At 43.6% G+C, this 25,624-nt stretch overlaps 1 protein-coding gene across 5 annotated transcripts in view; it reads right to left on the bottom strand.

Moving 5' to 3' along the window:
• Positions 1-25,624, bottom strand: part of rrm1 (ribonucleotide reductase M1 polypeptide) — a 43,289-nt gene that overhangs the window by 1,530 nt on the left and 16,135 nt on the right. For 4 of the 5 annotated variants that reach the window (XM_060936249.1, XM_060936248.1, XM_060936246.1 and 1 more), the window contains 16 exons: positions 19,213-19,301; positions 18,684-18,861; positions 16,645-16,745; positions 16,508-16,567; positions 15,128-15,167; positions 14,875-15,037; positions 10,957-11,098; positions 10,775-10,858; positions 8,645-8,806; positions 7,369-7,448; positions 3,694-3,895; positions 3,404-3,553; positions 3,064-3,285; positions 2,875-2,951; positions 1,094-1,229; positions 490-585 (listed from right to left, as the gene is read on the bottom strand). In XM_060936249.1, coding sequence (XP_060792232.1) covers positions 490-585; positions 1,094-1,229; positions 2,875-2,951; positions 3,064-3,285; positions 3,404-3,553; positions 3,694-3,895; positions 7,369-7,448; positions 8,645-8,806; positions 10,775-10,858; positions 10,957-11,098; positions 14,875-15,037; positions 15,128-15,167; positions 16,508-16,567; positions 16,645-16,745; positions 18,684-18,861; positions 19,213-19,281 — 1,962 coding nt within the window. In that variant the 5' untranslated portion in view covers positions 19,282-19,301. Of the gene's footprint in view, positions 1-489; positions 586-1,093; positions 1,230-2,874; positions 2,952-3,063; positions 3,286-3,403; positions 3,554-3,693; positions 3,896-7,368; positions 7,449-8,644; positions 8,807-10,774; positions 10,859-10,956; positions 11,099-11,455; positions 11,547-14,874; positions 15,038-15,127; positions 15,168-16,507; positions 16,568-16,644; positions 16,746-18,683; positions 18,862-19,212; positions 19,302-25,624 lie in introns of those variants that run through there. The other variant, XM_060936250.1, reaches the window with a different exon arrangement.

Here is a 25,624-nt window from a genome sequence, read left to right as displayed (position 1 = left end):
CAGTGCATATCGGGTATGCGCGTCACTTACCACTTGCAAGTGGAAGGATGGCAAGCCTAAAGACAATCATAACTACACAATGGGCAGTATTTGCATCAGTATTTGCAGTATTTTCATACTTTTATACTCTTTAATGAAAGGTGATACAAGGCGGAAGTCCGCGCCGGTTTTCAGCAGTCGCGTCACATGACCAACGCCAGCGAATCAGGAAGGTGGATGTCACAGTGACGTTGTCCAATGACGACGCCAGCTAGAGCTCAGCACAGCGTATCCGCGTATCTCAATGTTTACACAGCACCGGATCAGACACGATCTGGATTGAATACGTGGACCCTGGCGGATTCCCGTTTCCCAGCATTTCCAGGCGTTTTAATGTAAACGGACAGTGCATCCGCGAAGAAAACGAGACAGATACGGTCTAATGTAAACTTGGCCTAAGGAGATAAAAACACAGCTCATCTACAGCCATGTCTAAAACAAAATACCAACCTGGATGGATCCATTATGAGCAATCAGTTGGTTCTTCATGTCTTCATTCCACAGTCCTTGCTCTGTGAGATCTTTCAGCAAGTGAGGATTCACAATCTGAAATGTTAGACATGATCAAAAACACTGGATTAAAAGGGCTATATACAGTACACTTCAGTAAGTCTTACAAGAACTAGTACTTTATCATAACTTCTAGAACATTATTCAACCTAAATAGCAAAAAAAAAAAAAAAAAAAAAAAATGCTTTGCTCTGATTGGAATTTCTAAATATAATCAGATATCTAAAAAGAAACTAACCGTATGAGAATACTGAAAACAGGTTTTCTAAGGCACATCCTCCCAACCCTAGAGTACTCTGTCCTGCATGTTGTAATATTTTCCCTGATTAAATGAAGTATTAGAGCAGGGAAACCATTAAAATATTCAAGACAGAGGGTGCTTCAGGACCAAGGTTGGAACTTACTGTTGAAATATGACAAGTCGAGAAAGACTTTCCACCACACAAGCTTCACCTTTACTACTGAAATCCATCTTCTTTGTACACAAGTGTGTAACTGGTGCAACAATTTTAGAATACAAAAACACAAGTAACTTGTATCGGACCTGAAACTCGCCAGACAGCACACGGCGTGTGTAGATGTTGCTGGTGTAAGGCTCGATGGACTCGTTGTTGCCCAGAATCTGTGCTGTGGAAGCAGTGGGCATGGGAGCCAAGAGCAGACTGTTGCGTACACCATGCCTGCAAAGCAACAACAGCAAAGCTGCAGTTCAGCAAGTCTGCTTTTCACGCATATAGGAACAGTCAGAAAAGAACGTAAAAGGTTCTAAAAGATGGAAAACAATTGAACTGATTTTGGTCACTGGACCTGGGCCAAGTCCAGAGATGTTCTGTCTTGTCCTGTCTCATATCCAGGCTTGGAGTCTCACTGATTGGCCAAATGCCATCTTCGCTCACTGTTGTCCCTTTTCCACCAAAGCAGTTCCAGGGCTGGTTCGGGGCCAGTGCTTAGTTTGGAACCGGGTTTTCTGTTTCCACTGACAAAGAACTGGCTCTGGGGCCAGAAAAACCGGTTCCAGGCTAGCACCAACTCTCTGCTGGGCCAGAGGAAAGAACCGCTTACGAAGACCAACAACAATAGCAAGACCGCGAAAGATCATTTTTAAGCGACAAGAAGCAGCAGCTGTACAAACGCGAAGTCATCCATTATTATTGTTGTTGTTGCTGCTGCTTCTTCTTCCGTGTTGTTTTTGCTTCGATATTCGCGCCAAGGTTTATGCAAACGTAGCGCCGTAACTGACATATACAACGATGTAATGACGTGGCTTCCCTTAGCACCGTGAGCTATGGAAAAGCAAACTGATTCTCAGCTGGCTCGCAAGTTGAACAAGTTTTGAACCAGCACCAGCAACGAACCAGCCCTGGAACTGATTTGGTGGAAAAGGGGTATGACTAATAACATGGAATAAACTTTATAAATAACATTTTTTTGAAAACTGATATCTAACTCATCTCATCTCATTATCTGTAGCCGCTTTATCCTGTTCTACAGGGTCGCAGGCAAGCTGGAGCCTATCCCAGCTGACTACGGGCGAAAGGCGGGGTACACCCTGGACAAGTCGCCAGGTCATCACAGGGCTGACACATAGACACAGACAACCATTCACACTCACATTCACACCTACGGTCAATTTAGAGTCACCAGTTAACCTAACCTGCATGTCTTTGGACTGTGGGGGAAACCGGAGCACCCGGAGGAAACCCACGCGGACACGGGGAGAACATGCAAACTCCACACAGAAGGGCCCTCGCCGGCCACGGGGCTCGAACCCAGGACCTTCTTGCTGTGAGGCGACAGCGCTAACCATTACACCACCGTGCCGCCCCTGATATCTAACTAGCAAACAAAATGTTAATACTGGCATCTAGATGCATCAATATGTAGCCTACCACAATTTTGGTCAGAGGAATGGTATAGCATTCTGTTAACAAAACGAAGCATACATTTATTAGTTAGTCCCCCAAGCAACGTGAAATTCGTTACATTTCCACCTAGCCTAAATACCAAATTAAACCTCGTTTTAAATCAATAAGGAGTAGAATTTTTCTTTTTCTTCCTATGCATGGTTGTACTTGTCCACGCTGTAATTTTGAATTATTTTAAAAATAAATCAACACTCCCCACGCCCCTTATAGACCAGAAATCTGAACCCTGCAGCACTTGCTATGTCCAAGTACTCCAATGAAATCCCCAATAAAGTCACCCGGACTGAAAGTACGCAAACAACGGAAGCAGTGTTGAACAAATGGAGCACTGAGATCCGTCTTAATATCTTCTGAAAAGATGAAATAAGGTGGCGAACGACCTACAAATACTAAAGCTTACTTTGCGATCTTCTCCTTCAGAGCCTTCCAGTCCCACAAGTCTGTCGGAGTCTTGTCCCACATATCATACTGCAGGATCTGAGAAACAAGAAGAGGTTCTTTCAGCACTAATAATCTACACAAGTCTAATGAATGACTACTAGGAAGAACCGGAGAGCCTGTATTGCTGTGCTCCAGTTTGGACACTTACACCCTTGCTAACAGGAGAGCCGGCGTAGGTCTCATATGGGCCGTGTTCAGCCGCCAGCTCACAGCTGGCCTCCAGCGCGGCATAGTAGATCGTTTCAAAGATTTGTATGTTGAGCAGTTGAGCTTCGTTACTCTCGAAAGGGAAACGCATCAGGATAAAAGCATCGGCCAGCCCCTGCACTCCGATACCAATGGGCCTGTGGAGTTTGTTCGATTTCTCCGCCTATCAAAAAAAGTCAAACGCCATTCTAATGTCAATGAATAGACAAATTAAATTAATTGACTATTTATTTAAAAATAATAATAATAATAATAATAAAAATAAATAAAACCTCTCTCACCTCTGGGACTGGATAATAATTGATGTCAATGATTTTGTTCAAGTTCCTAACAACGACCTTTGTGACAGATGCCAACTTTTGGAAATCAAACGTTCGCTCAGGTGTTACGTACATGTTCAGAGCGAGAGATGCCAGGTTGCACACGGCCACCTGCAACATGTTTTATGCGAGAAGAAACCAAGTTAAGTGAATTATTATTATTTTTATTTACATATAGAATACACATTTCCAAACTTCAGCCCTACTGTGCTACGGATACATTACAGTATTTACTAGTACTCGGGCCTCACCTCGTCCTTGCTGGTGTATTCTACAATCTCAGTGCACAGGTTGCTGCATTTGATGGTACCCAGGTTCTGCTGGTTGCTCTTGCGATTGCACGAGTCCTTGTACAACATGTAGGGAGTGCCGGTCTCCGTCTGAGACTCAATGATGGCGTACCACAACTGCTGAGCTTTCACGACACGCTTCGCTTTCCCCTCCTGCTCATACCTGCAATGTGCACAGTTGCTTAAAATCAGTACACTAGTAGGCTTTTCAATTACATATATATTATTTACCTAGCCTGGGCCCACCCATCCTAAGCGTGACGCAACACGAGGGCCTGTTGCGAGCTTAGTCTGGCCAGGCAAGCTATCTCCAGCTCTTCCAAGCTCCCGAAAAATCGGGAGCCAATCAACTTTGAGCATCTCCAACGGCCCTGGGTAGAGGCGTGTTCAAGGCAGTGACGTAGTAGAACTGCGACCGGAAGCCATAGATTGTTTACAGAATCATGCTGTATTGAAAGCATTCAACGGGAAGTTCGCATTGAAAACGGAGCAAAGAGCAGCCCTGGAGGTATTTATTGAAAGGAAGGACGTTTTCGCCTTGCTCCCGACCGGCTTCGGTAAGAGTTTAATCTAACAGTTAGCCCCGCTAGTAGCCAAATCAATGGGGCTCAGCAAGAATCCTATCGTCGCGTCACATACGTCAGAGGAAAGAGTGATGTGATTGGTTTAAGCTTCGTCACAGCCTTTTCTGGCTTCAACCAGTAGCAAACTGAGGCATTTCAGGGAGGCGGGTCAACCACGGGCTCTGGGAAACGGTTGGGCTGAATATCTTGGCCAGACCAATAGCTCGTAGAGCTTAGAAGTTGCGTTAGCCAGACTATTATTTACCAGCTGGGAAGTCCGTATCGTGAAATACCGTGACCATGGTCTTGAAAATACTGACCCAGGCCCCTGGGCCAAGGTCCTTAAGCTGGTAAATAATATATATATTTTTTCTTTACCAAATTCTAACAGAAAATGAGAGCGCCCGAAAGGGAAAACAAAGCCAAGGCGAGCTGGCATTCTGAATCCTCATTCACAACTGCAATACAAATCGAAATGGCTTCCTCCTCGGTATACAAGTGCATGGATTAAAGCAAAAAAAAAAAAAAAAATTATTTGCCTGAAAATTGAAAATTTACGGGGGGGGGGGGGGGGGGGGGGGGGGAATGGGTGGATTTCGATGAAATTCTGAGAATGGTTAACTTAGAACTGATAACTTTATTATCAATTAATTAATAGATTAATATATTCAATTTATTGCACTCTCTTTCCATTGCTTCCGTATATTATTTTTTTGTGGCAAACCACACAAATGCAAGCGCCTGGAATGTTTAGTTTTTTGCACCATGAACTAAATGGCTTTCCGTTTTCACCTATTTCGTACAGCCAAGCCCACCTCCACTTGTTTTTTTTACACCTTTATCGATGGCAGACACATCAGTGCCTTCTTTCATGTAAAGCGCATCCATGCTGCCGAAACCGAAAGCAGAATGACATGCTCCTCTGTACTCGACGTCAATATAGAAAAAAGTTTGGATCTTCGCTTAAATTAAAATTGGGGTTTGACCTTACTTTGTGTTGAATACGACTTCAAAAACAATTCAAGATTTTATTAAGAGAAATATTGTGGCCAACACGAGTGTTAAGTTACCTAAAAGATCGCGTGAAGTTGGCTGCTATCTACTTTGCGTTTGTTCTCATTTTCCTCCATCATTTCATAGGCCAGAAACAGATGTTTTGACGTAATTTAACTTAGTAGGCTATGATTATTATTTAACCGTAGTCTTCTAGACATTTTGACTGTTTGGGGCACTGAATGCTGGTGTATGATTTTCAGGGAATAAAGTTTAGCGCATGTCGGAACATCATTGCGCTCGCAGCCTCCAACTCCTCGAACGTCCTTTAAATTGTGATATAACGTAGGCTATAAGGCACGGTTCTAACATACCTTACACATTGGCCTAACGAAAATAATAATTGTTGGGGCGTCTGCTGATTTGTTAGCTATAAATTTAGGTCTAATTACTTCTGAAAGTCTGCAAGCATTGCACCGTCGGGTCTTCAAGTCTGGCTGAAGCAGACGAGCGGGCTTTCCGGGGTTTATTTTTTCGGGTTTTTTTTTTTAACATGCTCCATTTCTAATGCCGCTTTTCCACTACCAACGCGGCTGAGTTGGGCTGAGCCGAGCCGTGCCGTGCTGAGTTGGGCTGAGTCGAGCTGAGTGGGGCTGTTGGGGTTGCATTTCGACTACAACCGCGCTGGCTGGAAGTGGGTGGACACATTGGGTGGAGTTAGCGAAAGTGGGTGGACGTCACGTGATGTCGTTAGGCGGCGCAAACAGTGACATCAGTGAGCTTTTAAGCGGTAGTCTCACGACCCGGAGAGTAAACAATAAACATGGAGGACATGGAGTCGTTAGTGTTGCTGGTCTTGGTGCTGTGGCTTGTTGTCACCGACAACGCCAACAGATACCGGCAAGAGCGTATAGATGAGGCGAGGTGCATAAAGCTTCAGAAAGTCTCGTAATTCGTAATTCTTCTTCTTCCGGGTTTACGGTGTTTACAGATCCCAGCGTGCTCGCGGGGCGTGTGAGGACACTCCTCCTCACCAATCAGTGCACAGGGGAGTGTCTCCTCACGCCCCTAGCCCCACTCGGCTCGGCTCGCTTCAGCCCTACTCCAAAACCGTGCGAGTTTTGGGGGCTGAGTAGGGCTGAAGCGAGCTGAGTCGTGCTGCTCTGAGGTAGTCGAAACGCGAGCCGTGTCGGGCTGAAGTGAGCTGAAAAAGGGTAGTGGAAAAGGGCCATATATGTCCAAGTTTGAACTAAGTCATTTTGGCAAGATTTAATTTAATACAAAACAGAAATGGTCAGACACAAGCACACCAAGCACATGGGAATGTATTTTGCCAATTTTGACAGCGCATGTTTTTTTTAATGCCACCCCTGCTGATAGTTGATGGTGTTGCAACACAGTGTTATAACCCAATCTCTACCCAACCACCCGTCATTTTAAATTCTCCTCGGATCAGCACCGACCTCACGTTTGGCCTTGGGAGAGTTCAGTTGACGGAAATCCGTCACACAACGGAAAACTTTAATCCATGCAAGTGCACTTCCATGGCAGGGGGGAGGGAAAAAAAAACCCTACATTTTGCTGCCTATGTAGTCCTCTATTTATACAAAACTGAGTCATTCAGGATTCAGCCATGTTTTTGCTCAACATTAGCAACAGTTAGAGGTTTTCGGCTTTCTCCTGAAATGTTTTCTTTTATTTCGTCTTCCTCGGTAGTAAAACTTGCTTCCGCTGTGAACAGTCGTTATCGCTATCCATGCTGTAAAATTAATGCTATTATATTGAGAAATGCGAAAATAGACATTGCCAAAAATGACTACTATGTTGTTGTGAACAAGCGAGTCGCCAAAGGTCCGTAACCGGGGTCCGTATCGTTAGATTCTGGACCGCTCGCAAGCCAATCAGAGCGCATGATTTGATGGAAACCGGACCCCGAAAAAAAATATAATTAAAAATATTCTCTCAGAGCAGAAATGACTAATCAGGCCTGATTCAGTCAGGTGCTGAAAGCATGGAAAGTGGGAATCGCCTTGTACGGTAGCTGCAAGAGAGTAATTAATTCATTTTTGTGTTTGTTTACCTGGTGTAAAGTTTTTCAAACTCTTCTCCCCAGCACTCATTTAGACCTGGACAGTCATTCGGGCACATAAGAGACCAGTCCTGGAAGAAAGAAAAGAAAAATAATTAAGCAAAATATAAGACATGATCTCTTCAGCACAGACTTAAGTGCTTGAAAAAAAAAATTTTAAATAAAGTGGTCATTTTGTAAGTTTACTGCCCTCTGCTGCTTGTGAAATAAATAACCCCTCAGTTGAAGCTACACATTCAGGAAAAGGAGCAAAGCTGAGAAGCTCCAAGCCTATTTAAATTACAGATAATTAAAAATTCTAAATATATGCTCTGCGAACAAGAAGATATTTCCTAACCAACACACCATGACCATTCAACGCAAGCAGGCTCCTTTACATACACTTCTGCATTTTATTTACCACGGTTCCTGTGCATCACATTCACTGCACTTGTAACTCATTTTCAGTCAGTCTCTGATAGAGCTCCAGAAGAAGGTGATCAATCACATATCGGACTTATATGAATACTTGCAAAGTCCCTTCTAGCAAGTTGGAGAAAGGCATCAAACTGTACTTCATCGTAAAAACTATCCAAGTAAGAAAATGCCGATTAACAGAAATGAATATTCAAGCTAATGTTAATCCACACAATTCACTGCAGAACAGCTTGTACTGTTGCTAACAGGGTGTGTGCAGTTGAAGACTACTTGGATCATATTAGTTTCTAAACACAACGTTAAACTATAATGTCAGTCTGTCTTTTTTAATACAATAATCCATATGGTACATATAAAGGTAGCTTTGCCAACACATCAGCATGTAAAAGTCCATCAATTATCCATAACCGCTTATCCCGTGCAGGGTTGCAGGCAAGCTGGAGCCTATCCCAGCTGACTATGGGCGAGAGGCGGGGTACACCCTGGACAAGTCGCCAGATCATCACAGGGCTGACACACAACCATTCACACCTACGGTCAATTTAGAGCCACCAGTTAGCCTAACCTGCATGTCTTTGGACTGTGGGGGAAACCGGAGCACCCGGAGGAAACCCACGCAGACACGGGGAGAACTCCATACAGTACAGAAAGGCCCTCATCGGCCGCTGGGCTCGAACCCAGAACCTTCTTGCTGTGAGGCAACAGTGCTAACCACTACACCACCTTGTCGCCCGCACGTAAAAGTATGTTTAGTAACTGAATATTATTATTACTACTACTACACACACCAGTGCTACCAGAGACACCAAAAGCCCACTGCTATTGAGTATATCTTATGAGCTGCACTTACTCCATTGGTCTCTACTCTCTTCATGAAGAGATCAGGGATCCAGAGAGCATAGAACAGGTCTCTGGCTCTCTGCTCTTCTTTACCCGTGTTTTTCTTCAGCTCCAGGAAATCAAAGATGTCAAAGTGCCAGGGCTCCAGGTACATGGCAAAAGCTCCAGGTCTCTACATTGAGGTAAAAATATTTTGTCATTGCCAACACTCAAATTATGGCTTGTTATAGAGGACCTAGTGTATTTTAGAGAACAGAAATGGCATCAAAAAGTTTATAAATCCTGTCTGCTTGGAGATAAAAATCGATGGATCATGGTAATGTAGCAGAGGTACTGCCACAGGAACCTTATTTTCAATCACGTATTTTGAATGATCTCACTTCATTAATCAGCTGGGTTTTAGTAACGTATGTGATTTAAAATAAATCAATTATATTTCACCAAACTATGATGCATCTTAAATTTTAGTAAAAATATCCAAACCCCATTTCCAGAAAAGTTGGGATATTCGCCAAAATGCAATAGAACAAAACTCTGATGTTAATTCACGTGAACCTTTATTTAACTGACAAAAGTACAAAGAAAAGATTTTCGATAGTTTTACTGACCAACTCGATTGTATTTTGGAAATATAAACAAAATTAGAATTTGATGCCTGAAACACACTCAAAAGCTGGGACAGAAACATTATTACCATTGTGTTACATCACCTTTCCTTTTAATAACACTTAAATCATATGGGAACTGAGGATAATTGTTACAGTTTTGCGATTGGAATTTTTGTCCATTCTTGCTTGATACAAGACGTCAGCTGCTCAACAGTCTGGTTACCGTTGTCTGATTCTGCTCTTCATGATTCACCATCCATTTCTCAATAGGGGACAGATCTGGACTGGCAGCAGGCCAGTCAAGCACACTCACTCTGTATACAAAGCCACGCAGTTGTAGCCAGTGCAGAATGAGACCTGGTATTATCCTGCTGAAATAGGCATGGACTTCCCGGGTAGAGACAGACATCGCCTTGATGAATGTCTCTCTCTAAAATCCCAATATACGCCTCTACATCAATGGTACCTCTGCACACGTACAACTAACCCATGCTGTGGGCACCGATACCCCCATAGATGCTGGATTTTGCACCTTTCTCTAATAACAAACTGGATGGTTGTGTTCACCTTTGGCATGAAGAACTTGAAGTCCAGTTTTCCCTAAAACAAGCTAAAATGTGGACTCATCTAACCACAGCACATGTTTCCACTGTCTTCCCGTCCATCTGAGAGGAGTTCGGGCCCAGAGAAATCGGTGGTGTTTCTGCATAGAACTGATGAATAGCTTCCTCCTTGTGTAATACAGTTTCAGGTTGCATTTCTGGATGCAGCAGCAGAATTTGTTAAGCGACAACAGTTTTCCGAAATACTCCCAAGCCCATGTGGCTATATTTGTCACATTAGCATGACAGTTTCTCAGGCAGCAGCTGCCTGAGGGCTTCAAGGTCACGCACATTCAACAGTTCTTTCCGACCTTGCCCTTTCCACACTGATGTCTCCAAATCCCCTGAATCTTTTCACAATATTATATCCTGTAGAGTTTGAAAGACCTAAACACTCTACAATCTTGTGTTGAGAAATGTTCTTTTTGAATTGATTAACCTGCTTATTGTGGAATCTTCCAAAAATGGCGTTACTTGAATATCCTCTTTTCTTTAAACTTTTCAGTCTTATTTTGCCTCTGTCCCAATTTTTGTGTGTCTGTTGCAGACATCAAATTCTAACATCGTTTATATTTACAAGCTGGCCAGTAAAACCACTGAAAATCTTTTCTTTGTACTTTTGTCAGTTAAATAAAGGTTCACGTGAATTAACAGCCGAGTTTTGTTTTTATTGTATTTTGAAAAAATATCCCAACTTTTCTGGAAACAGGGTTTGTATTTCTGGGGATTCCCGAGTGCCATAACAGAAGCATGTTCCAGAGGTCACTAGTTCAAATCCAGATGATATTGCAGGGAGCCCAAGAAAGGACAATTTTTATACCACAGTACTCTATACTATGATGTACTTCTGATTGAGATGTGTGCAAAGAGAGACACAAACTTCAGGTCAGTGAAGCCTGTACTGTTCAGAACTTTTCAGCAATTTCTCACCTTGTTTCCTCCCTGGTCAACATATCGGGCTGTGTTGTTGTACACTCGGAGCATAGGGACCAAGCCGTTAGAATTGCCATTTGTCTTTATTTAAAAAAAAAAAAAAAAAGGTTCATTTGAATACATTTTATAACCAGTAGAACCAGTCCAAAACTGGGGACTAGTCATGAAGGCTGACTTACTCCTGCAATGTAGCTGCCTGTGGCTCTAATGCAGCTCACAGCCACGCCGATGCCCCCAGCAGATTTAGAGATGAGTGCGCATTGTTTCAGAGTGTCGTAGATTCCTTCGATGCTGTCGTCTCTCATAGACAGTAAGAAACAACTGCAAATAAAACAATCATGTGATTCCTGTTACTTCTATAAACAGTAATTATGCAATATTTAGTAAGCACTTCCTGTACTAAACAGAATTGTTTATCCCTAGGGTTGACTGATAAACGTACTGCCACATTGTTTTATTAGACGTTCAGTGCAGTACATGCGTTACAGCAGGGGTCCCCAACCTTTTTTGTACCAGGGACCAGTTTCACACAGAAACACTTTCTCAAGGACCGGGTAGGGGCGTGAAGGTTCCAATAACAAAAACCTTAATCATTATATTTAGTATGTAATCTGAATGCAACAATTACATTTTATATTAGGCACTTTCATGAACTATTACACTATAATATCAACTCACCAAAATGTGGAATCAGTGGGAGCTCTGGGCTTGTTTGCCTGCAAGTAGACGGTCCCATCTGGGGGTGATGGGAGACAGTGACACTCGAATTGTATTCCTTATATCCAGTTTACGCCATAGTCTTGTTTTTGTTGCTGTCACTGCAGAAAACCCTGCCTCACAAAGATAAGAGGTTGAAAATGGAACCAGGACTTTCAGTGCTTTTGTGGCAATGTCAGGATGTTCTGCTTTGACTTTACTCCAGAATGCAAAGAGATTTGAAGTTCTTTCAAACATGGACCGAAGGCCACCATCATTTGCAATCTCAACTAGTTGTTCCTCTTCTTGTAGGGTTAAAGTTGATTCCCCTGGCTTGTTCACAAATGGGTTCCGGATCCATTCCTTCCCCAGCCTGGGGTCTTTTGCGATGGGGAAGTAATGCTCAAACTCTTTTGAAAGCTGCAACAGGTGATCATGCACTAACTGGGTGAATGAAGGTCCAAACTCAGTCGCTTCCATAATCCCTGCTACTATGTGAAACATGTCAAATATCCCTGTGTTCACTCTCTGTCTCCATAACTCCAGTTTGGCTTTGAATGCTGCAACCTTATCTGCCAACTTGAAAATGGTTGTCATTTTCCCCTGAAGTGAGAGATTGAGTTCATTGAGCAGGTTAAAAATGTCACACAGGTAAGCAAGTTTTGAGATCCAATCAGTGTCACTGAAGTATGCTGCTAGTGGTGACTGTTTTTCCACGAAAAATCTCTGCAGTGACTCTCTTAACTCAAAAACTCTTGCCAGCGATTTGCCTCTTGAAAGCCATCTCACTTCTGTGTATAAGAGAAGGCGTCTATGTTCTGCATCTATCTCTTCACAGAGCTGTTCGAACAGACGTGAATTCAGGGCATGTACTTTTATGTGGTTAATAATTTTTATCACATCTTGCAAAACGCTGTTAAGCTCAGGTGGCATTTTTCGGCTTGCCAGCATTTCCCTATGGATGACACAGTGTGTGGACTCACATTCAGAGGCGACCTCCTTGATCCGCGTTGTCAGGCCCGAAAGCCGCCCAGTCATTGTAGCTGCTCCGTCCGTGCATACACCGACACAGCGCGACCAATTAAGCCTCCCGTAACTCAGGTAGGAATCTTGGTATTTTCTTTTAAATGCAGCTTTCTTTTTGCAGGCAGTCTGTGACCCTTCTGCTGTCGCATCGTTGTCTTGTTTACCTTTTCCAAAGAAACTCTCCAGTGAACTCTGTTTCTGACTCATTTTGCGAAGGCTAGCTTACATTGCTGATGCAGGATAGATACGCGCCAAAGAGTCAAGCACGGAAGTTAGACAAGGGCGGAAGTGGTTGTCTTTCAAAATATGACACCCGGAAGCAAAAACATATTTTTATATATAATAATCAAGATTATTCATTCTTTGCGGCCCAGTACAAAATGATCCACGGACCGGTACCGGTCCGGGGCCCGGTGGTTGGGGACCCCTGCGTTACAGCACCATTATATCATGCCCTATGGCAAGTATATACAGTGAATTAGGGCTGTGCGATGTGGGAAAAAATTAATATCCCAATACATTTTCTCCATTTCACGATATACGATATATATCTCGATATATTTAAATCTCCTCTAAAGGACCCCATGAAATCTAACTTTTACTCTTTACTGTTTTCACTACAATCCCTGCAGATTAATAAATAACATTCTTGGTTAACTTTACAGGTGGTTTTCAACAACACATTTTAAATTTTCATGTTGGTGATTAATCACAATTGAATTGAAATAAGACTATTTTTATTCAACAAAGATGTGGCACAAACTGCAAAAACAATCTTGAAAATTGCAACAAAGGGGCAACACAATACAGAGCTGCTCAGAGCTCAAACCAATAAAGTGCAAGCTCAACACTGAGAAAGACATTTAGCCTAAATAAGAAAAGTGCTCTTTCATTAAATTATTTAAAAAAATAGATCTCCAAGCTATTAATCTGACTACTGAGAACCACTGGAACAATAGAGAGAGAGATTGAGGGAGAGAAGAGAGAGATCTGCAAAACAATTTTTCTCTTTGCACACTTTTGAACTGAATGTTTTCTGGCTCTGCCTATCAGATGTGTATAATTCCGGTATTGCCTTCTCTGTAAAATGTCTGCGACCAGGCAACTCATGTTTGGGATCGAGTGTGTTTAGTAATTTTTGGAAGCCTGGTTTTTCCACTATACTAACTGGGATCATGTCTTCGGCAATGAAGTGAGTGACTGCATCCGTTATAGCTCTCCATCTCTGACTCGGTTTCTCATATGGGGGGCTTTGGAGAACGAGGCCGCTAGGGTTGTTTGTTTAGCTTGTGGGGGGTTTTAGCTCGTGGGCAAGTAGTTCGGAGTTTAAGAGACTCTTCATACTGTACCAGGTGAGTTTATGGAACATATTTGTAGTGCTGCTGCCTTTCGTGATGACAGGTTTTGTTTTTGCACACTTTACAAACTGGCATTTGCTGCTCCACGTCCTCCTCGCGATATCCAAAAAATGCCAGATGACTGACCCCTTACTAGTTCTTTTAGGAACCAATTCGTCCGCTTCCATTTTTAATTTGTCGCTGAAATTGCCAGAGCTTACACGGTAGCCTATGCAGCACCAGCGATTGCACGAACGGAGTCAGCGCTGTAAACCGGAACCAAGAAATCTTCCCGCCGGCAGTGTTGCCAGACACTGCTGACGTTTTCCAGCTCAAAATATGTTCAAAACCCGCCAAAACGCACTTAAAACCGCCCAATCTGGCAACACAACCGAAACTAGAAAATCTTCCCGGAAGTTCCTTTCAGCACCGAGATGTCGCCCGGGATTGGTTGGCGAGTGCGTGACGTTATTGTTTTCTTTACTCTTAGGCAGCCTCTCACGTTACTGCCTGAGGGACAGGGAGAAAACCACCGGAAAAGGTTTTAAACAAACACGAAACAAATGCAAGTCAGAAGATGACCATAAAATACTCGATAGTTACGATATAATAATTTTATGTATCGCACACAGAATTTTCGTGATATATCGAGTATATTCGATATATCGCACAGCCCTACAGTGAATAAGACGCTTTTTATCTGGAAGATGGTGAATTTCTCCAAGGAGTCAACAACCCTCATCTGAAGTTTTATTTTAACAGAAAAAAAAACCCCACAAAAAGACCATGTGTAATCCTATAAAAAGTCCAATAACGGACCGTGCACTGATCCAGAACCTTTCAAGAAAGAACTGCACATCTGTAAATGCTTCTTATAGACAGTATGAGACAGATATAGGTGTCTTCAAAAAGGATTTACTACAAATTGAATAGAAAGAAAAACGGCACACAAAAGCCCAGCTTTAATAAAATGAGACTTCATGCAGTGACTCTTCCAAAACGTTGCAATATGAGGATTTCCCCTCGTGGTGTGTGTACCTGGAAAGCTGAGGCCGGTTGGTGCCTGCGTTGAACAGCGTGGGGGAGGCGTGAGTGAACCACCTCTCAGACAGCAGGTTGTAGGTCTCGATGGCAGCAGCGATGTCTTCCTTATGGATGCCGACTGAGACTCTCATCAGCATGTGCTGAGGCCGCTCCGCAACTACACATACAGAAGCACAAAGTGAATGCTTGTGGTTTATCATTTAGAAACAAATCTCTCAAAACGCATCTATCCCATATCTACTCTTACCTTTTCCATTGATCTTAAGCAGATATGAGCGCTCCAGGGTCTAAAGAAAGACAGCAATATTTAATTGAGATTAGGCACAATGATTCACACATTTCACAATTCAAGTTTCCTCACTATACTTTTGGGGAAAGAACTTAAATTAAAATTGTATTGCCCAACCCCCACGTTTATTTTCCTATTCTTTATCAACTTAAATAATCTTTTTTAAAGTAATACAGGTCGATGTATTAAAAAGATGAATAGTACCCTGTGGAGCTAGAATAACCCTTAGGTACTTGGCTCACACATTGTATTGCCCGCTGTCTCATGCCCGTGAAGGAGAATGAGCAGCGCGCTAATATTTACACTAGGGTACGGAAACGGCTGAAGTTTATCCTAATAATATAATAAGCGAGGTCACAACGAACATGGTGGAACCAGCAGCCTCGGACACAGAAGCGAGTGCTAGAGAGCCTTCAAGCTCACAAGTGTCTAGATTTGGAATATACCCCCCCCCCCCTTTTTTTCTGGTGCGTTTTGCCTCTGACAAATGTCAGATACTTTTGGTCTTGATTTAAGAGTCTTCATTCAATCTGGGTGATCTGTCACATTTGCTGTTGCTCCGGGGTCACGACCTCTGACCCGCGCATAACCTCACGTGACTTTTCCGAACCGGCTGCCGAGTGGTTTGTAAACAGACTAACACGTGGTTAGGATGCCCCACGTTCAGAAATAAAATGTATTGAAACAAGATGATGCGTACCAGTTCAATTCAGAAAGGAGACTGGATTAAATGATTCCTGAAGCAGTACATCGACCTGCGTCACTTTAAAGTAAAACACCCCTTGTTTCATTTTCTTAATAACAATTATTTATCCATATTTGTAAAGGTTGGAATACAATATAATAGCCTGTTAACTAAAATGTTCCTTTTATTAAAACTGCAAGAAGTTAAAATAACAAATAGACCTTTTCTGAATACACGCTTATGAACATTTGTACTACCTCCGTTTGCTTCTCTTTTCCTTAGCTTTTGGCAGTATGGAAAAAGAGCTCCAACTTCTTAAAATCTATTTGTATAGTTAATTGCTCAACAGCTCCCCCCCAGCCCCCTTTAGATTTGCTTTTTGTGGCATTAGAGCTGCGTTACTTCCACCCAGGGTGAAGTCACATGCATTCCTGCTATTTTACTCTCTGCTGTCTAAACAATACAATTACAGCTCAGAAAAACTAAGATTAAGCAGGTGATTCATTCCCCCCATCAATTTGAATAGACAACTTATCGTTACACAATATATCCTTAAATGCCTAATTGTGATCAGAATAAACCACTAATATTAATTACTAGTCATATCACATTTGAGATGAAATAGTAATTCTATTATCCAACAATTAAACTACCTTGAAGCCAAAGAAGTTGTAGGAGAAATCCCGATCGTAGATGATGGCCGAATTGAGGCGCTGTTGACAGGAGAGAATGAGAAGTTTAAAACCAAATCACTTTCTCTTTTTGGTAAACAGTTGCTTTACTTACTTACATCCTTATTTGCCAGGATGATGTCGAGGGTCTCCTTGGAAATCATAGGTGAGTGTTTTCCATTCAGGGGGTTAATAAAGTTGTAGAGGTCCTCCATGACATCTGCAAAGAGGTATATTAAAAAATAAAAATAAAAAAAAAAGAAAGAAATTATATACACACACGGCTCGACATTCGCGGTGGTCCACTTGCCCGAGGCGATTTAATTTGTCATTTGGCGGGTAATTCCTGTCACTAGCCAGCCCGGCTGGCTAGTTGAAAATAAAAATTATATATGAAGCAAAGATTCAGACACACTATTAACTAAAGCCGCCACATACTAAGTGTGTGCCGTGTCTGTGTTAATCAATGTGTTTATCGGCAGGACGGAAACTACCGAAGAATTCCGAATCATATCGTGTACGAGTCAGGCTGTTGGTTTGTTCACTACTGCGCATGCATATAACGCATCTCGTTGAATATCGCGGTAATCACGTGTAGTATTGGACCAGGTGGGTGGAGCACAGAAGCACGGCAGGCCAGAACTGAGTTCTCAATGAACTATTTATTGCTAGCTTTTCAGCCTTTTATCACTTCCCAGCCGTGCGTGCGCGCACGCGCACACACATGTTCTGGTTGGGGAGAGAGAGTTCCCTTTCTCTGCTCTCCTCTCCTTTTAAAGGGCGCGGTCACTGGGGAAGATACACAAACACAGGTTAATCCCCATCAGGTGCAATGATTCCACCACTTACCTTCCCTGACTCCGCCCTCCATTCATAGACCGACGCTTGGCCACGCCCCCGCTGTCACATCACATTATCAAATTCAATAGATGTGGCCACATTATCGCCCATTTAAACACGCGTTTTTGTCATTGTTTACATCTACATCTGCCAAAGCTACGTTGTGATGTGGAATTTTCTGAAAGGTGTACAGAAACTGCCAGAGACGGGGACAAAGCGACCTCGGTCTGAAGAGGAGAAAAAGGCCGCCAATAAAGCGTACGCAAAGGAGAAACGACAAAGGACTTATAAGCAAACGTGGGAGCAGGGTAGGCCTTGGCTGCGATACGATTTTTATGGAATCATTTTTTTTTTTCCAAGTTGATTCCTAGTCAATATGAAGCTCCTAATGCTTTCTCTCTCATAAATGGTTAAATACAGAAAGCATGTTGGACATATTTTGGGTGCTATAGTCATGATAGTAAGTATATTTGTTTTCAATACTCATACACCAAGTTGCCAAGTTGTCCAATATATTATTTGTTGATATTATATTATTATGGTGCTCTGCGTTGTTCTCATTTATGTATTTAACAACAGTATCAAAATACTCAGGTCTTGAAATAAATGCACATTAGTCATGAACAATGGTAACTATTCTCTTTTGCGTTATTTTTGACAGAAGTAAAATTTATACATGAACAAATTTTGGCTAGTTGATTTTCTGTTTGGCGAGTTACTTTGGAAGGTAACTAGTCCGGCTGGCTGAGTGGAAAAAGCCCTCTGGATATCGCTCACACACACATTAACTGTCAATAGTTGAGTGGAAAAAGCCCTCTGGATATCTGGGAAATCATTCATACATGTGCTCTTTCAGTCATACATCGTTTTCTTGGGTTAACACTGAACACTGAGTAATCTTCACCATGACTTATGGTCGTTTCAGTCTTTTGCTCATGCACTCACTCATTGGCTGTTACTCATTAATGTTCTCATTAATTTTAAATCAGAGGGTGTTTCCTCACATGATAAAATTAATCATTGGTAATATTAACAGTCAGGTGGGAATCAGAGCAACACTCATGGGCATCTGTGAGCTTGAGTATGTAGAATAGAGCTGTGCACATCTCCTCCAGGGGTTTTAAGCTCACTGACGATGCTGCAGGAGCAGTAGTTTGAAAATAAATGCTGGCTTTATGTGACTCCGAGGAAGCCTGCGTCAGCCTTCGCTACGTCAGATTTAAGACATGACACGTTGTCATATTTATTTAAACACGTGTTCTTAAAATGCATATACAGCGTGAACTGTATTTGACATTAATCCTCCATGACTACTCACCGCTGAAGACCTTCTTGGTCTCCTTGTGCAGGTTGGACACTGCGATGCGGGCTGCCAGGATTGCATAGTCTGGGTGTTTGGTGGTCAGCGTGGCTGCCGTCTCAGCAGCCAGCGTGTCCAGCTCGACAGTGGTCACACCACTGTACAGACCCTGGATCACCTTCATGGTAATCTGAGTCTGGAAACATCACAACATGGTGCGAGTGTCGAGGAAAATTGAAATGTAACTCGTGATACTGGCTGAAACCACTGTGCTCTATTATATCGTCATTCACTCAGTAACAATCATTTTTAAACATTAAAAAAAAAAAAAACTCTTCTACTTTCACGTCAATGGAAAGGAGATCTGACACGAGGTCAAATTTCCCAGAGACACCCAGGCCAGAGAGCTCTAAAGCACCAATAAAAACAAAATCTTTGCTTTTCAGTCCCAATTCCTCCTCACTCACATTCTCACTTAAAAAAACCATGACGTTAAGCAAGATAAAGTTAATTCATGGGTAAAATCTGTTAAGGCGTGAACACAAACCGGATCAACAAAGTCAGCGTTGAGTCCATAGCAAAGCTTCTGGATACGGGAAGTGATCTTATCAAACATAACGCGTTCCTGGCGTCCATCTGTGAAAGAGAAAAATTGCATTCTGGTAAGACTTCATATCGTGCAGGACTCTAGTCTGAAATTTAATAAGGGTGACTCAAAATTATGCAGGTCAAGTATGCTGGTATTTGTATATCAAATGAAACATGCAAATAATTGTGGTGTCCAATTCAAACATAATAGTAACAAAAGAAAAATATTATGAACCAGTGTTGTAGTCGATAGGCCTGTCGTGATATTTGATATACCGACTTATCGTACGGTAAATGAAAATGAACTCGGTAATTTTTTTTTACCACAATTTTGGCGTTTACAGCTACAAAGGGAAGTGGCCAGAGTATTAGCTTGACCCTTCTTCTTCCGTATATCATCAGATGGCCAACTCGGTGTCGTGCAGCCACGCCCTTGTCTCTGGTCCTAAGTCGAAGAAGCCAGCTTCTGAGGGTGGGCTGTACAGGGGGCAGCCGGTGATTATGTGCTCGGCAGTCTGTTCAGGTTCGCCACACTCGCATGCCGCACTGCCCGATAGGCCCCACTTCTTCAGTGATGACTTGAAGCGGCCGACCCCAGTGTGTAGACGGTTCAGTGAGGTCCACAGGTGGCGTGGCAGGTCTTCTTTTACACCGCCTCCTGGGTCCCTGATGTATTGTTGGATGCGGGAGAGCCCAGCCATCTCCCACGTCTGTTTCCAGGATGCTGCCAGCCAGGCGTCTCTGGACAAGTCCTCAGGCATAGACTGTAGCATCTCTTGTGCTGCCTTGTTGTAAGGATGGCGAGACTTGAGCCTGCCTGGTGGAGCCGGTGTTATTGTAGCTTTGTGCAGGATGTGCCAGTCATACTTCCAGGCTTTTCTTGCCAGGGGGAGGGTAGCTGCATCCTGTTGGAGACTGGCTGGGGTGATTCCAGCAAGGACTGGCAGGTGGAACACAGGGGTGGGTTCCAGACAACCACTTACTATCCAGAGGGTGCTGTTGGTGGCAGTATCTACTTTGTTCACATGTGGACTTCTGCTCCAGGCAGGGGCACAGTACTCGGCTACAGGTAGGACAAGGGCTTGCATGGATATGCGAAGTGTCTGGGGGGAAGCTCCCCAAGTCAAACCCACCAGACGGCGGATGAGCGAGACCCTTGCTGTTACCTTGGCCTTCACTTCATCCAGGTGTTGCTTATAAGACAGTGTCCGATCCAAGCGTACACCAAGGTACTTGGGGGCTTGCTGGAATTCCAGTCGGTTGTTGCCAACATACACGTCCAGTTCCCTTCTTGCTTCCCGATTGTTGAGGCGGTATGCTGCAGACACTGTCTTGCCCACGCAGAGTTGAAGATGCCACTTCTGGAGGTAGTCTGCCAGGATGCCCATGTCTCGATTGAGACCATCTTCCATCGCCTTCCATGTTGGGCGTCGAAGCACTTTGGCCAAATCGTCCGCATAGCCGTACTTGGTAGATATTATATCCGGCAGGTCGTGAATGTAAATGTTGAACAACATTGGTGAGAGGACAAAGCCTTGCAGGACAACATTCTTCAGCCTTCGCAGCCTGCTGGTCTGGCCATCACTGGTCTGTAGGATAAAGCTATGGTTCGAGAGCATCTCCATGATGAACCTCACCATGTGCCGTCCAGGATTGTTCTCAACAGTTTCAGATGTAGTCCACGGTGCCACACGGTGTCATAGGCGGCTGTCAGGTCCAGGAATACTACTCCGGCTTTCTCGTTATCCTGAAAGCTGTCTTCGATGTCCTGAGTGAGTAGGGTTACCTGATCCACTGTTGACCTGCCTCGGCAGAAGCCGGCTTGTTCCGGTGGGAGCTGTGGGTCCACCACTGGCTCAATGTGGCTGTGACTCAGCCTCTCCAGGATCTTATATGGGGCACAGAGCAGAGACATGGGCCCGTAGGACTTCGGATCTTCAGCGGGTTTGTTCGGCTTTGGCAAGGCTATGACAGAAGCATGGTGCCAGGTCTTTGGGTGAGCTTGGACCTCCGGAAGCATGCTGAGAAGAACGAGCATAGCCAGCAAGATGTTCTTTCACTTTGGTGTATGACAAACTCTGGGTGGATATTGTCTCGACCTGGTGACTTGCTCGGCTTCAGTTTGTTAATTGTTGCACTTAGTTCGGCTGCTGTGAAGTCTCCTGAGAGGTTGGCATCGACACTGGCTGCCCTGGAGAGAGACGATACCTCACACGAAATCAGTCGTGTGAAGTTTTTGTCTGCATCTGGGAAGCGGCCATTTTTCAGGAGCTGGGAAGCAATGGCATCTGCTGACACTTGACACCTGTGGGGTGTTGTTTTTCTCCCTGAGAGCAGGTTGATCGTCTGCCACGCCTTCCCGCTAGAGTGGGTGAAGTAGATAGATTCCACTACTTCAGTCCACCTAGTCCTCCGGGCGTTGTCCAGCTTCTGCAGTAAGGTTGCTGCTGTTGCGGCCATTTCTTCCCTGGAGCTCGCCTGCTGGTGTTGGCGTAGCAGGCAGCTGCACTCCTCATCCCAGCCCGGGATGTAGTTCTTGTTGTAGCCACGCGGAATGTTGTGCTTTGCTGCCCTTAGGAGGACTTTACAGTAGGCAGCGTATGCAGCGTCCACATTAGCTGCTTCTGGGTCCAGCAGTTCTTCTTTCCGTTTCTGCCAAAAACAACTGCTAGTTCACCTTCCTGAAATTCCATCTCCTGACCGGTTTGCCAGCTACCGGCTGCACCAGTGATGGCACTTTGATGATGGATGGTTTGACCCACTGACTGAAAACACTGCGCTGTTTTCTGTCATCTCATGCGGCTCTCTGTCAGAGGCAAGGCCTCCCAACATGCAACAGTTATCCAGCCAGGGTATCCACTGAATGGGGAAAAGACAATATGTTGCTCCTTTGTACAGACCATAGGCGTAGAATTGGGTATGGATATGTCCCTACCAATATCAAACGACAGCTGATATGTCCCTACCAATATTTCTGATGGGGGGGCAAGGCAAGTTTATTCATATAGCACATTTCATACACAGTGGCAGTTCAATGTGCTTTACAGAAGTAAAAGCAAAACAGTAAACAATAGAAAATAAAATTAAATAAAATAAAGGGGGAAGAAGAGAGAAAAAAATAAGAATTAAACAATAGTAGAAATAAAATAAAATGAAGTAAAAGTTCAGTAAAAAACAGCAGAATAAAATAGAATAAGAGTTAAGTAAAGTTTAAAACATGCAGAGACTGTAAAAGTTAAAGTTTAAAACATGTAAAGATGATATTTATCAGTTAGCAGAAATCATCTGAGAACAGCTTGGTCTTTAGTCTAGATTTGAAGCTGCCAACAGCAGGAGCATTTTTGATGTCCTCTGGAAGTTGGTTCCATAGCTGTACTGCATAGTAGCTAAAAGCTGCTTCACCACACTTTGTTTTAACAACAGGTTTTAACAGTAAATTTTGCTTACACAAATGGTTACTGTAGGTTTCCACTGGGCGAAACCACGCAAAATTGAATATTCACTCTGGGGGTGTGGTCACGAAAACAGCAAGCAAGTTCGGCTACCATGTCAATTAACAAGTGCGGTTGCAGTGCAGTGACCAGCTGCTAGCTAGCAAACAGTCCTTGAGGACTGTAACCTTAGATTAGCTCGTAAAATTAATCAGTTAACAACAGTTCATATTCAGTGTGTAAAAATGACAACATATGAATATGACTGTTTTCTAAGTTTCTGTGGCATGTAAATAACAATCCGACTTAACAACTGGTGTTCATTAAGGTCACAAAGACATTATTACATCATATCAAATTGTGCTAATGTTGGCTAATATTACACCTAGTCTTGCTCAGATGCGCAGCTTGTGAACAGGCAAGGCAGGCAACTGCTTGGGGCCCCCTGGCTCAGGGGCCCGAGGGCTTATTTATTTTGTTTTTTATTGTTTTTTTACCATTGTATTTTCACATTTGGAATTTAAAAAACTTTGGTTTCATACATTTTTCGTTGGTGTCAGATTATTTATAACATATTGGTGATGAACACTGGTCAGAAGGGCCCTCTGGAAACTTTTGCTTGGGGCCACAACAGACTCTAGAATTGCCTCTGGTCTTGCTTGTGAAACGCCTGCAAACTTTAGCAGCCCGCTAACCCTTAATTTGAAGTGCTTCAGTTAAGACCTGCAGAGCACTGACCAAGTTGGTCTTCCTCAGACGCCATCTTGAGCGGAAAGTCGAGTGCCGAGCCCATTGTGCATTTCCATCGGGATGGGCTCTGCACTCGGCTTTTACGGACTGTCCACTCAAGATGGCGTCTGAGGAAGACCAACTTCAGGTAAGGTCACTGGCGTTGTATTTACTATTCTATACACTATCCGTGCACTTGCAGAGCTAGAGACAGCTCGTTTTGTTTGTAGGAACCCTCTACTCACTTCCACAGAACTGTCATGTTGTTTTGAGCGTTGCAATGGTTTTAAAACTAGCATTTTGTATCGGCAAAAAGACATGCCCCGTGCACTGCCGTGTTAGCGCTTTCCGGTTGAAATCACAAAAACGAATTCTCAAAACACAACCGATTGACATGATTGTGATAGCAACTCAACGTATGCACTCCCAATAACGCGAAAATAGACCTAGAAAGCATTTCACTCCGGAGTATTCCTTTAATGCACAAGTCCAAGTACAGGGATGTGATTTGGGGCTGGTGAAATTATCTGAAAATTTTAGCCGGGGGTCTGGGGGCCGCAGGCCCCCAGCTGGTCCAGGGCAGCGCCCTGGTGGGAGGACAAGGGGGGGGGGCGAAGCCCCCTGAAGCTCCTGGGTTCTGGGGTTTTCTGACTTAAAAATTGTACTAAAATGGCAAGCAAACACACAAGAAAAAACTTGTCATGATTAACAAATTCAAGCCAATTTAATGGTCAACATGCAACTCTGAGCCCCTATAGTAAATTCAATGATTCTTAATTGACAAAAAGCCAAAACATGAAACCTAAAAATGTCATTCTAAATTAAATCATCTGCATTAGAATAAATAGAAAATTGTATAAGGAAAAACAAAATTTATACTTTCAATTACTGTAGAAGTTGAACATACCTAAATGTGCCTTATCAAACAAACATGATGCAACATAAGAATTCATCCACAAGTCTTCAGGAACTCTCAAAGAAAAAAGATGCTAGCATCCATGTCCAGTTCCAGCAGATCAGTCACTTTTTTTCTGCAGTTACTACTCTAGCAATGTCAACTTCATATACATAACTCTATAGTGTTCACTCACCAAAGGATAATCATAACTCCAGTGTACACTCACTTAAGGATATTCAGAACCCCAGTATTCACTCACTTAAAGATATTCAAAACTACTGTGTTCACTCACTTAGGTTTCGTTTCTATCCCGGGCTCCAGCCCGACTTTGCACGCTCGTAGCTTGGGCAGGGGAGGTCCCAGCATCCCCAAACTTGACAGCCAGAGTCCTCTGCCCTCCCCCCAAAGAACCAGCGCGGGCAGGGCGTGCTAGCCCCGCTTCTCGGGATGCAATTCGCCCCGAGGCGAGCCGCGGCGCTCCGCTTAGGTTTCATTTCTATCCCGGGCTCCAGCCCGACTTTGCACGCTCGTAGCTCGGGCAGGGGAGGTCCCAGCATCCCCAAACTTGACAGCCAGAGACCTCTGCCCTCCCCCCAAAGAACGAAATCACTGAACAAATGTCTCACAGTCTTATGTCCAACGTCTGTAGCAACCTCTTTCTCCAACCATTCCCAGCGGAACTTGTTTTTCACTATTCTGTCGATTTCTTTAACTCGATTTGCATCTTTCAACTCTGTTTGAAGCGAGCTTACGTACAGCTATCTAACAAGCGCGTTCATTGGTTGTAGGGCTGTCACGATTACCGGTGTACACGGTTACCGCGCTAAAATATTTTGACGGTGACCATAACCTTCTGAGTGTCAAAACCGCGATAGCTTCCATTTTCGCGAGACTTTGAACTTCCGTGCGAGTTTTCCCGCCGACGCCACTCAAGTTCACTCACTCACTGTCCGAAGTTCAAGCATGGCGGAAGGAGGAGACTGTGGTGGTCATCAAGATGAAGACATCTATCCGCCTTCCAAGCGGATAAAATCGGAAGTGTGGAAATATTTTGGATACAGTGAACCCTCGCTATAACGCGGTTCATCTTTCGCGGCTTCTTTTTTTTTTACAGTGCATTGTGTTCAGAACACTGAACTTCAGCGAGTGGCACAAGAATGGGACCCGTTGATGTGTTGCTCGTTACAGTTTTCAAATATAATCGAAGGTGGCATGTCTGTTTACAAGAATCTTCTTGCCCAGAAGAAAAAAAAGAGTGCCAACAACTACCCATAACTATGTTCTTCTCTCGGAAAAAGACACCTGCACCACAG

The sequence above is a fragment of the Neoarius graeffei genome, chromosome 12 (genome assembly GCF_027579695.1).
Source record: "Neoarius graeffei isolate fNeoGra1 chromosome 12, fNeoGra1.pri, whole genome shotgun sequence".
Lineage (NCBI taxonomy): Eukaryota > Metazoa > Chordata > Actinopteri > Siluriformes > Ariidae > Neoarius > Neoarius graeffei.
This window is presented reverse-complemented; position numbering and strand designations above follow the sequence as displayed.